Here is a 13,086-nt window from a genome sequence, read left to right as displayed (position 1 = left end):
AACTTTGTGGCTGGGCATAACATAGTGAGGATATAACGGTACCCTGACTCGGTCACAGGAAGTGGCCCAACTATATCTATTACTAACCGGTGAAACGGCTCGGTAATGATTGGTACTAACACCATCGGAGCTTTCCACTTATCTTGCGCCTTTCCAACCCGCTGGCACGTGTCGCATGACCGTACAAAATTTTCCGTGTCCTTAAAACATCCAGGCCAATAGTATTCTTGCAACAGCCTCTGCTTTGTTTTCTTTATTCCAAGGTGACATGACCACGAGCTGCCATGGGAAAGTCGCAGTAAGTCTCCGCGGTACTTTTGGGGAACGACTAATTGGTCCCGCTCTACTCCGCGCTTATCCTTGAATAAGCGATACAGCACTCCCTTTCTCATCTCGAAAGAAATATTGTTTGCTGTCTTAGTGGCGCGGTGGCGCTCCCTTATCTCCTGTATATTGGGATCATTGGCTTGCTCTATAGCTAAGTCCTCTCGGGTTCCACTTAAAAGTCTCGTGAGATTACTAGACACTGGCGGCAAGAGGTTACTCTCAAGAACGTCCTCATTCCGCGTCTCATCAAGCTCACTTTCAAGTTGACTTATCTGAGATGCCTCGCTCTCAAAGTTTTCTGACCTGCTATCTTCCGCATTTACCATTGTTTTAACTGCCGTTTCCTCCGCTGTGGATTTTTCTGGAATGAGCAGTGTAGCTAGTTCTCGCGCCTTTGAACGTGTTAAGGCTTGCACAACTCTGTCTCCGAAAAGGATGCCCCTCTTTCGCAGCAGCATGTCCGATTTGTTGGAGAACAAATACGGATAGCACTTAGGAAGCTTTCCTGAAACGGCAGCCTCGGTTGTTAATTCGCCGAAAGGGCCCTCGATGACCACGTTCGCGATCGGCAAGCACACACTCTGTTCCTCAACTACCTGTCGGATCCATGCACACTGTCCTGTATAGTCGGAAGGCGATACATACGCCGGATGGACAACATCCATCGTTGCGGCCGAATCGCGCAGTACCTTGCAAGGCTTCCCGTTGACTACTAGGTCATGCAGGTAGGGTTCTAAAAGCTGCATATTTTCATCGCAGTCCCTGACATACGAGAAAGCAATCTTTTCTTTCCGGCAGTTGACGGCAATGTGACCCTGCTCATTACACCTAAAGCATGTGAGCGGCTTCCTAGCCTCAAGCTTATTCTTTGTGTTCTGCACGTTGGTCACTTCCCCACTTTTCTCACTGCCGTCCTTTCTAGGGAATTTGCCTGAAGAAACCTTCATTTCTTCGTTTACAACTCTAGCAAAGTGCCTTTCCTGACGGTTTTTCATACTGAACTTGGGATTGCGGGGCCTATCCACTGCTGGGTTGCTGAATTGTCGGCGCGAAGCATACTCCTCAATAAGTTCGGCAGCTTCAGTTGCCGACTTAATTTCGCCTCGGTCCTGTAACCAATTTCTTTCTTTTTCTGGGAGGCAGTTATAAAACTGCTCCAAAAGAATTTGCTCGACTACAGCGTCCCTATCACTGTAGGAATCTGTGCTCTTTAGCCACTCGCCCAAATTAACTCTTAAATTGTACAGGAATTCAGGGTAACTCTCGTCCCTGGACTTAGTAGCTTTCCGAAAACGTTGTCTGAACGCCTCGGCGCTAAGCCTATACTTTCTCAGAAGGCAAGCTTTGACCTTCTCGTAGTTGTCCGCGTCCTCCTTGCTTAGCCGCGCGACAACCTCCGCTGCCTCGCAGGGCAGAACCGTCAATAATCTCTGAGACCAAGTGTCTCGCTGGAAGGACAGTTTTTCGCAGGTTCGCTCAAAGTTAGCCAGATACAGACCGATATCCCCTGATATCACATATGGCTGCATGTACTTTGACATCTTGAAATCTGCCTCCTTGTTGAGAAGAGGTACCGCTAGCTGGGGACAATTGCCCGACCTCTTGCTCAACTCTAGTTCTAATTTCCGGAGCTCAATTTCTTGGTCCAGCTTTTTTGCTTCTCTTTCACGCTTCTTTTCCTCTTTTTCCCACTCACGTTCGCGCTCCCTTTCCTCTTTTTCCCTCTCAAGTTCACGCTCACGCCTCTTTTCCTCTTTTTCCCGCTCTTTCTGCTCTTTTTCCCGCTCTTTCTGCTGTCTGAGCTGTTCCTTTTTTTGACCGATGAGGTTCCATGCTTCACTGAGCTCCTCATCATCGGCTCCCAAATCTGTGATTGCCTTTATAATCAAAGGTTTTCGTGCCAAACCACTTGTATCAATTCCCAATTCCTCACACAATTGCAACAGTTCCGGTTTCTGCAGCTTTTGTAGGTCCATGATCGCTCCGAGTGTCGGCTACTTCCAAAACAACAGTGCAAACTACCAAACCTAAAGGCGTTTCCCCACTCTCTTTACCAGTTCTAAAATCTAACCCTGTTCTAGAACCTGGTCCACATCAGAAGAAAAGCCAAGCACTCACCCACACATGCGATCGATGTTCCGAGCTGCCCTCTTGTTGGCCGATTGTTGCTCCTGCTTGTTGCTTGAGATGCCACCTCCGATCACAAGGTGTTGTGGCTTGTAGCTTCAGATCCACCTCCAATCACCAGATGTTGTGGCTTGTAGATTCAGATCCCACCGCTGGTCACCAGTTGTCGTGACGCTGGGGCTATGGCGACCCGGCCTTCACTTGGTAGCGTGCAGAGACTCCGGGTTGAAGAAGGACTGAATCTTCGAAGTTGGTAAAATATGTACAAGCAGGTTTACTGGCACTTTGAGAAAACGTATTTACAAGAATATTTACATGAAGAAGAAGGGTACATCAGCAAAATGACAAGCGTTAAGAGTTCATAGCGAGAAGCGACTGGATGAGCCGTTTACCCAGGGCCCAGAGCGACATTTCGTGCTCTGCAGCGTCCTTAAAAACCCCCTATGTCCAGCCCCTCTCTGAAGATGCTGACCAACCAAATCCAGGGCACGCCCCTCAGGTATCGGCATCCAATCGAACACATCACTGCACTGATGGTCTGAAGCACTGACTGGTCCGGCATTCATTCGTTGGGCGTGATCACTTGTTGGCGGGAAAAGCTTGGGAACGGCGAGGAGAGGAGGTACATTTCTATTCTTCAGCAAAGAAACCACAGGCTGGTTCTGGGGGTTTTACTTCTCAGAAACCCGAGTGCACGTGGCGCCGCATAGGGCTCCCAACATGGTCCCTTTTCGACAATTGCAAATCTTTCCTGCATTCCCGGGAAATCACTTAATGGCCGTATGAGTCATGCTCTTCTCTTGTCCTGCACGTCAGCGGACATGTCACTCTGTCGTCTCCTTTGGATAGGAGGCATTCATCACTGGAGGATAGCACTTCTCGACTGGAAGGGTGAACAAAAGAAAGCACTTCCTGCTATTTCCCGCAGGGGGACGTTTCTTTGTGTTTTTCCAGACGTTCTCTTGACAGGGCCAATTTGGCATTTGCAGGTTGTCCACAAAGCAAAACATGCTTACAAAACATGATTCCTGGAAACAGGCTCACTTAGAGCCAATGGACCATCACCACATATTCACAAAACTTTTCCATGCCCACAGGCGAACAATAGAGCGCGCAAATGCGGATGCTTGGTCGTAACAGTATGGTTTATTGAAAGCGCGCAAGAATATTTATGGGACGCCAGATATATGTTGCTGGGCTTATAGCCAGCGAAAGTAGTCTTTAAACACATCGGTGCGTTCACCGAGGCCAGTAGGTTAACCTGCCGAATTAAAAAAAAATAGAAAAACGTCAAAAGCAAAGCTCGCGAGTATACCGACATCGCCGTGCTCACGAGAGAGAGAAGAGTAAACATTGTGCGATATCCACGACCTCGCCGGGTGCCACCTAAATGTCATAATATCTTAGCTGTGGTGAAATAGCGTTGCTTAAATGGTTGATGCGGATGTCAGAATCTTAATTATGCTGCCACAAAAAAATTGCATCGTTCAGCTGATCGCCTTGGCCAGTCATCTAGTAAACAATGCGTCTCAAAAGATGCCTTGCACTTCAGTGCTCTAGGAAATTAAGAAGCATTGCATGACGGGCGATTAATTTGCGATCTTTCGCACAGCTTTGTCAGATGATTTTCGTTCCTCTCAGTGTGCTAAATTCCTTGCCACTGTGTGGTTTCCCTTGTTTCCTCTGTGATATCACAACATTCACATGCGTTTTTTCCTTCCTTCTCTTTTCCTCAGGCGGGGCTGACCGTCACCATGTCATCGTCGGCGCAGGCCGTGGACCAGGCGACGCTAGACAGCATCGCCCGAAACCGGAACCGGCTTCTCCGCCTCGCCGACAACATCAAGGTGCGCAAGAAGCCCGGTTCTAAGCGGGCCGTGGACCTGCGGCTCGACCCTGGCTACACGAACATCGAGCACCTGGTGTTCGGAACCTATCGGTCGCGCCCCTCGCTGCCTGGCAGCTCGATGGCCGGAGCGGACGGGCCACCACAACCTCCGCCATTTCCGCCGCCGCAACAGCAGCAGCTACCACCGGCGCCAGCGCAGCCAGCAGCGCAGCCGCACTCGTCCAGGGAAGCGACAGCCGCGCTTCTGTCTACGCCGCCACCCACGCGCTGCGAGTGCAGCGCCCACAGCCCGCGGCGGCGCGTTCCGCCCTGTGGCGGCGTCGAACAGCAGGGGGAGGTCGCCGGAGTGTCGGATGACGCCGGAGGCCGCGCCTGTCCCGCGGACCAGCGAGCCAGCCGTACGGAACGGCCGCCGCCAGCCCCAGCGACCGGTCATGCGTGGCCGTCGGGATCGTCAACCCACGACACGACCGGCGTCACTGCCGCGCTGGCGTGCGACGCGCCGGCCACTGGTGCTGCTCACGCGCGAGCCGACATGTCGCGGCCGGGTTGCATCGAAGCCGGCAGCGCAGCGAGCCGGAGGAGTTCCAAGAGGGTCGCAAGGTCCGGCTCGCTCCAGGCGAGGACTACGACGCAGTGCAGGCCGGAGTTTGAGAAACCGTCGTCCTACGTGCCGGGCCTCGGCAGCGAAGAAGCAAAGGTCATCCAGGTCGACCTGCACGCGGCGTCGAGGCCCAAGGTTCGCGAGCCCTCTGTTGTCTACTCGCTGCAGTCTGCGGGCGACTTTTCCGGGCACGAATTGAGAGTGGTGAGTGCTAGCGGCGCGTCCCAGCCGTCGGCCATACCGAAGCCGAGGACTCGTAAGACACCCTTCGGGAGTGGCCATGTGGAGGACGTCCGCTCGCACGTCGTCATCGACGCTCGGGCGAGGAGAGTTGCGCCGCTGCCGCAGCAGCAGCAACAGCCGATCGTCATCGCGCCAGCGACCAGGAGACAGCCACCGCCGAGGTCGCACTCGATAAACTCGCGAGACGTGCACATTCAACCGTCGTCGTCGGTGTTCAGGAAAGCTGCATCTGTTTCCGAAAAGATGCCCGTGAAACCTGTCACTATTCCCGTTATTCGCAACTCGTCCATTCATCGGTGGTCGACAGGTACGAAGGCTTCGCAAATGACTTTGCCCAGGACAAGAACTCGACCAACGGAGGAGCGCGCGAAGCCGGCGAAAAACTCCGTCAAGTTCGCGGAGCCGCTGCAGGAGTGTTGCAACACAGAGGCCTCGTCTTCTTGTCGCATGTCCACCGTGCTGCTGAATGGGACGAAAACTACCGACAGCAGGGCTGCCGCTGGCGGAGTGAGTGGGCCTGGTCGAGACCCCATCTTAAGTGCTGTGCCTGCGGTGCTGCCTCCGTGCTGCAAGCCGCCAACATTACCGCCCAAAAGTGCTCAGGAACTAGTGACTGAAATAGTGCCAAAACCGAGGCAACCGCCGTCCCGGCGGCAAATGCCACAACCACCGTGCCAGAACGCGAACCTCGCGGAAGAGCGGGTGAGGCTTCTTAACGGCGCGTCTCCCGCCAAGTTGCCTTCCACCGCCTGCGCGTTTTCTCCGAAGCCCGTTCCCCGAAAAGACGTGCGACCTGCAGACGTGCTCCCACTGTCTCCCTGGCGAGGAGGCGTGCAGCCGAAGCCGCGATCAGTCAGCGACCATGGCGTGGATGCCCTTCTGCTGGCCGACACGTGCATCTCGCCGCCTGGGATGTTCAAGGACCGCGACATCACCGACCAGTCGAGCAACAAGCCGCCACCGCTAACAGAGTCGACCCTGTCGCGATGGGTTGGTAATACCAGCCGCGAGTCAGCGAGACTGCTCAATGAGCTCGCTATGTTCGCCGAATCCAAGTTGCCTTGCCGCCTCAACGAACCGCAGTCGAGGAGCGGCCTCGCGATCGGCGCTGCGGAGACTTGGTTCGACAGCCTACGCAAGGACACGTGCGAGGAACCCGTGACGCTCCAGTCTCCGGTGCGCGAGAGCACCTCGCACCTGTTGCCTTCTGTGTCGGGCTCTTCTTCATCGTCTAAACCCGCTCTCCATATTGATTACCCAACCGGTAGCCCTTCCATAAGCAGGGCTTCGAACGGCAAAGTGTCGGTGACCATGAGGTCACACTCCGTGGAAGACGCGGCGGACGACGGCGTTGACGACATTCGCGCGTCTCCTCGTGTCCGCAAGTCCAACTCCGTTGAGGTGCCCAGTATAGCGAGAGATCCCTCCGCGGCGCCCAGTGGCTCCCCTGCACCGTACCGTTCTCCAAAGCTCGTGAACGGCGGCAGCCTTGGTTCTTCGCCGGCTCACTGTCAGCACCAGCAGCAGTACGTTCACCACGGGTCGCCGCAGCTGCAGCGCGAGCACCGACCGCCGCCTCCGCCGCCGCCGTTGCAACCCGTGGGTTTTTCTCCGACGCGATCTCCGTATCGCAAGAAGAGTGCCGGTCAACCACCGATCGCGATGCCGCCTAAGGTGTGGATGTCGGACATTGAGGAACGTGACGAGAACTCTTCTTCCAGCGCCGCGAGCAAGATTGCCGCGGGCCAACTTGGCCAAGATCCGGACTGTACTTTGCTCCACTCGTCCTCATCCTGTTCATCCTCGGCGTCATCCAGCAGCACCATTTCTGAGAGCAACGGAGTAAGTGTCGTTGTGCGCGTGTCCAGCTGGGACCAGAGGTCGTCGTCGGCGCCCACGCTGTCCACGACTGGCCTGCTTTCGCCCGGAAGGCCGCCGCTCTCGTTCGAGAGTCACTCTTTCGCCGTGAACGGTTGTGTCACGAACGCTTACTCCTGTATGCCCAAGCATTTCGCCCAGTGCAACGGGACGTCGGGCTGTGAACCGCTGCCGCAACCTAAGGTGAGTAGAGTCTCTCGTAATGCACTTTTTTGTCTACCGCGCATCGATACTGTGCACGGTGCGCCTCTCTCCTCTGGCCGAGAAATTGCTGAGGGAACGGCGCTAAACCTCACGTTATTATTATTTTTTTTTTTTTATGGGGATAGGGGCTTATTAAACTTGGGCCATCCGCGATGAATGGCGCCGAATCTTATGAATTGTATATTAGAGAATACCTTGGAGAGACATCCCGGATCTTTGCTTTGCGAATGTGAAGTTAGTTTGATAAAAAAAGCTTGTTCTAGCGATGATATGATAAACATATTTCGTTTCACTGCCGAAAAGAATTCTGCGCGAAATTCGGAGGCAGGCGACTATAGCTTCAGACTTATGCCACCAGTTGGCCAGCGGGCTCACTGCCTTTGTTACTGTGCGGCCTTTTATTGTAAATTATGGTATACAGTTTGCTGCTTACCAAACACTGTGTAACGTGAAAGGATGTCGTCGCCACTGGCGTAAGCATCAAACCTCACGCACCGGAGGCGAACGAGCAAGGACACGCAGAAGCTTTAACCCCACGATCTAGTGAAGAAGTAAAAAAAAAGTGTGATGCGAATGTTTTGCCGAAATATGCATTGCTTCCGCTCTCCAAGTGCGGAAAAAACGCGTCTCCGCGCTCTTGGGCGCATCGCGGCAGGGGCAAATGACGCGTGTATCCACCGACGGTGATCGCTCATGCTGCATGGGTCTTGGCTCGCACGCCGTTCTTGATGGCCACTAGAGAAGTTTGCAATTATTTTTTTTTTGTGTGTGTATGCTTTCCAGTTATTTTACGTTGTTTTTGAGGCATGTATGGATGTGGTTGGTTGTAAACATACATCGCTGGTAATGAATTTAATATCTAAATGTAAGTAGCTGGTCACTCCAGAACAAAACATATATTATGTTTAAATACTTTACGGAAAACACACGGATGTTCGCGAAGCGCTTTGCTCGAGCAAGTCGGCGATAAATTAAGTAGCAACTAGCTGCACAAACTGTGTTCAGCTGCTGGCATGCAACCTGGCTTTCAGGTACCGTGCGTCCGAAGCCTTTCTGGTATTACTCGTGTGTGTGTGTGTGTGTGTGTGTGTGTGTGTGTGTGTGTGTGTGTGTGTGTGTGTGTGTGTGTGTGTGTGTGTGTGTGTGTGTGCGTGTGTGCGTGTGTGCGTGTGCGCGTGTGTGTGTGCGTGTGTGCGTGTGTGTGTGTGTGTGCGCGCGTGTGTGCGTGCGTGTGTGTGTGTGTGTGTGTGTGTGTGTGTGTGTGTGTGTGTGTGTGTGTGTGTGTGTGTGTGTGTGTGTGTGTGTGTGTGTGTGTGTGTGTGTGTGTGTGTGTGTGTGTGTGTGTGTGTGTGTGTGTGTGTCCTGGGAGTTGTAAATTGTATGATTGGAAGAGCTTGAACTGGCGCATGGGAAAAGACTGCAGTGGTTCGCTTTTTTTTCTTTCCCAAGACGAGTGCCTTGCGACTTCTCGAGCGCCTAGTAGAATTGATCCTCCAAAATGCTACATGGTTGAAGGTCCGATTGAAAAATTAATAAGCGAAATCACTCCTCTCTGAAAAAATAAAGGTGAGGACGAAGTTTCGAATGATAATCTAAATATTGTATGTAGCAAAGGTTACAAGGGGTCAGTAATAGTTAACAGCTTATCTGGCATGAATAGCAAGACTCCTAGACCTCTGCACCGAAATATTATGCGCTCGAGCAGATATATTTCAAGCCGCTTGCATATTGTACATTTGGTCTATTTTCGAGCGAACCGCCAATTCAGACCAGACTTATTTTCGGAAGTCACGATTTATTTTTGAGCTCACTAGCTTGAAAGGCGGCAATCGGTTGGATTTCTTTGAATAAGTGATTGTGTTTCGTTTCAAGCTTTGCTTTTCTTAATCGAAACGAAGTACGATCGCTGTGCTTCAATACACTTTTGAGGTTTGGCTGTACACTTATAATTATTGATCCTTTGCGTGAACCTTTCCCAATTGTAGTTCCCTATCGCTGTCAGCAGATGTGATGCGCTGCCATGCATATTTATTTGCTTTATGGTGTGCTTCTCGCAGTTAATGCCTTCTGGGAGTGCGGCCTTTCACCCGATAAACGATAACGGAAAGGCGGCTTTGTCGCATTGGAAGGCTCAGCGCAGTGAAGCCAGCTTTACAGGCTCGCGATAAAGGGGGGATATGCTCTCAACACATTTGGCCCTTGCACTCGTGTGTCTCAGTCGCCCACCGAACCGGAAGTTGAAACGTCTTGTATTTTGTTTGTTTGTCGTGGATTCGTGTCGTATGGTGAAAAAGAAAATACGTTTAGATTTTGTTGTGTCAAGGTTTGCTCGATCTTTGAAGTGGAAAGTTGGCTAATACATCAGTAATACGTCTTTTTTAAGCAGGAAGAGCGAAGTGTTGATTATGGTTGGTAACATTCCTGATTTGCATACTTAGCTCATTAGCTTTCGAGATCACAAAAATTTTCGTTAGTGATAAGTGAAATAAGCCGATTTTACTTCCTTATAATAAGAAATTTGGCTGGGCAGGTAAGCCGAGACTCCTGCCTCATTGATGTCAATGATGTGAGGGATGCGGGCAGAGCGAGCTTTTTTAGGTATCACATAAAGAGACATTTTGGGCTAAATTGGGGAAAGAGTTTTTCAACGTACTTCTTTTTTTTTTTTCACATATTGTATTACTGCACCATAACAATCAATTATCCGCAAATCCTCTCCCGGCAGGCTTGTAGTTTTTTGTAATTCACTTTCGAAAATGCACACCATTGGTTTTCTGTGTCAGTCCTGCTTACTCGTTGTGAGCGCACGAAAAAAACTTTAGAAGACAAATCTTGCTGCGGATCGGAAGCATAGCCCATTTCTAACAATATGTTCATAAAAAAAAAAAAAATGTATCTTACAATATTCCACAGATGCCTCACAATTGTTTAAAAGTGCACCCCTTTTATTTTCTGCATCAGTCTTAATTACTGGTTGTGAGCGCAGGACAAGTTTTAAGAGCACTGCTGCTTATCGATAGCTTAGACCACTTCCATGAACATGCCCATAATTATATATATCTTGCAATGGCCCTCAGTTGCCTGAAAAATAAGCGCATGAAACTAATGGTTAAGTTTCATGGCGGGGAAGGTTGCACTTTATCAGACAAATAGTTTGAAAGAAAGGAATTTCATAATCGGTTTAATAAAATTCAGTGAAGGCAGTGCAATTGCAGTTTTCGTCATGCAACTCGATGGCGGAGTAGGTGCAATTGCTGCTACATGACGTGCCTGTCTTGAGTCGAGGAAGAACTCTCTCTACCCTATCGCACGTATCTACAAATGACGCTGCCGTTTCGCGAAGAGGTGCTGGCACCCTGTGCCACTGTAGCTCGCACCCCAGCCAGGTAGTACCTGTAGTCGTAATTGGTATCTACTGTATGAACAATACGAATACATTTTGGAAAGTAATGACCCCTTATTGGCGCTTGTGTGTGTGTGTGTGTGTGTGTGTGTGTGTGTGTGTGTGTGTGTGTGTGTGTGTGTGTGTGTGTGTGTGTGTGTGTGCGTGCGTGCGTGTGTGCGTGTGTGCGTGTGTGTGTGTGTGTGTGTGTGTGTGTGTGTGTGTGTGTGCGTGTGCGTGCGTGTGCGTGCGTGCGTGCGTGTGTGTGTGTGTGTGTGTGTGTGTGTGTGTGTGTGTGTGTGTGTGTGTGTGTGTGTGTGTGTGTGTGTGTGTGTGCGCGCGCGCGAAACAAAGAGAAAGCATTAAAGAATAGAGCACTGGAAAACGCGGTATTTATTTATTTATGTCAAAATACTGCCGGCGCATGAAAGCGACTGCAGTGTTGTTTTATTTTTTTTTTTCTCAAGACGGGTGCCCTGCCAGTCTGCCACTTCTCGAGCGCCTGGCAGAAATGAGCCTCTAAAATGCTGAATGGTATCAGTGTTGACAGAAGAAAACTAATAATTAGCGATACCAAACGCTAGGCATCCACTGTTCTATGGCGACAGTAAAGAACGCGAAAAGCGCGGCGCGTGCGCACTCCGCTTTTCGGCACGCCAGAGTCGTGCATGATTGTGTCTTGGATTACTGTGAAAGCACTCGGTGGGCTAAGTAGGCGCGGGAGCGGACGATCCCCTTGAATTGACTGACACTGAGAACCGGGCCCGTGGTTGGTACGGGCCTTGAAACCTGGTGTGTTCTGAAGGGGCCCCAGATTCGCCACCCCCACGTTATGTTTTCACCTGTCTCTGCGTCGGTGCCCGGGTGCGCCCGGTGAGTGAGTGGCATTCCCGCGAGGCGGAGCTGCATATTCGAAGGATCTTGGTGCTCTACCTGTCCTGGCTAGACAGGCTCTACAAGGAGCCATGAAATATCAGAAAGTCATGGCAAAAACTCGCTTTCCCCAGATCTCGTCCAACTACCCATAACCCATCCCTTATTCCCATTCCGCTACTTCCCAGGGGTGATCAGGGGAGTCCCGCCGGGCTCGTACTCCTAGCTGTGGGTCGCTGTAGTATCATCCCCCCTTTTATTTAATAGCTTCTAATGGACCTGTTTATTTATATCGCCAATTCCGGAACTTTCTCTACCCGCGATACATTAGTGGTGCGGGAGGAGTCTGACTTTGGACTTCATCGTACTCAATGTAGCGCGACTGTTAGTGTTCAGGTAAAATCACTGCGAGATGTTCGAACAGGGCCCGGGATCGTATAGACGCGTCTTTGTTTACATTTTTATCTCCCCTGTACAGTTGACGCCCAGTGTTTGCTATGCCTAGCTAAGTCGCATCAGTTAGCGCTGTATCCATGCATCACCGTGTTCAAGCGTGCAAGCCAACCTTGAACTGTCTGCACTACGTAAGGAACAGAGTGTGCTTGCACAACCCTGCCTACCGAACACTTCAGGGAGCTCTTGCTAAGACTATACAGTTAAGAAGGCAACCACGCTTTCGGTTGTTATCCTTGCTCGCATTGCCGTCTCACGGTTCTGTGGCCTGTGTTGTTTTGCATGCGCTTGTTATCATATGGTCTCTCAATCAGACGGTACTTCGTCCCTTATGTCTGCATGGCGATACGAAGGTATGGTTTAGTTTGTGTGGTTTAACGTCTCATGGTGACTCAGGTTATATGGAACGTGGAAGGCTGCGGATGATTTTGATCGCCTAGGGTTCTTTAACCTGCTTTTGATATAGCACAGTTCACCGGTTCCTTGACCGGCCGGCTTTGGTCTGGGTCGCCGTGGGTGCGTCTCAGTGGAGGCGAAACTCTGGGCGGCCGTGCACAGTGTACTGCGTGATGTCAGCGCTTGTTAAAGAACCCCATGTGATCTAAATTACCCGGAGTCCTCCGCTATACGGCGTCCCTCGCAGCCCTACAATGGCGGGAGAGATAGGAATGCTGTCAAGAAGTTTTACGTGTTCGTATCCCAAAGTGTATTACATGAAGAAGCTGTCAGAACAACGTGGGTTCCCGCTAGACAACATATACATGGAGCTCTTTTCATTAACGAGGTCCCGCATGGCAGGAAACTGTTTTATGCTTAAAAACAAACTTTCCTTTGGCCCACTAGGGAACGCTCGAGTTGATTGTTATCAATTACTGCGCCGCTGACGACGATGGTATCCACACTGCAGAGCGGCCCTCACGAAGCTGTCTTCGCAGAACCGCCATTTACGGGACTTTATTTGCAGGGTCCGCCAGGCGCGTTACGAGGACTTTATGGTTTTTTTTGGGAATAGTTTCAAGGTAAATTTCTTTTTCGCGTCGGAAGGGACGAATCATTATTTCAATAACTGGAAGAAGAAAGGTGAGGAGTTGTCCGTGTCACTTCGGGCCCCCTTTGGATACGTGCCTGATGAGGAAAGTGCCCGCC

At 51.1% G+C, this 13,086-nt stretch overlaps 1 protein-coding gene across 2 annotated transcripts in view; it reads left to right on the top strand.

The window, feature by feature from the left end:
* The window catches only part of RhoGEF3 (Rho guanine nucleotide exchange factor 3), a 314,667-nt gene that overhangs the window by 143,652 nt on the left and 157,929 nt on the right, over positions 1-13,086 (top strand). For both annotated transcript variants that reach the window (XM_084595002.1, XM_084595001.1), the window contains exon 2: positions 4,191-7,211. In XM_084595002.1, the coding sequence (XP_084451128.1) occupies positions 4,209-7,211 (3,003 nt within the window). In that variant the 5' untranslated portion in view covers positions 4,191-4,208. The remainder of the gene's footprint in view (positions 1-4,190; positions 7,212-13,086) is intronic.

Source organism: Amblyomma maculatum, chromosome 2, assembly GCF_055883805.1.
Source record: "Amblyomma maculatum isolate TAMU_Amacu chromosome 2, ASM5588380v1, whole genome shotgun sequence".
Lineage (NCBI taxonomy): Eukaryota > Metazoa > Arthropoda > Arachnida > Ixodida > Ixodidae > Amblyomma > Amblyomma maculatum.
Note: the sequence above shows the minus strand (reverse complement) of the source record. Positions and strands in the feature narration are given on the sequence as shown.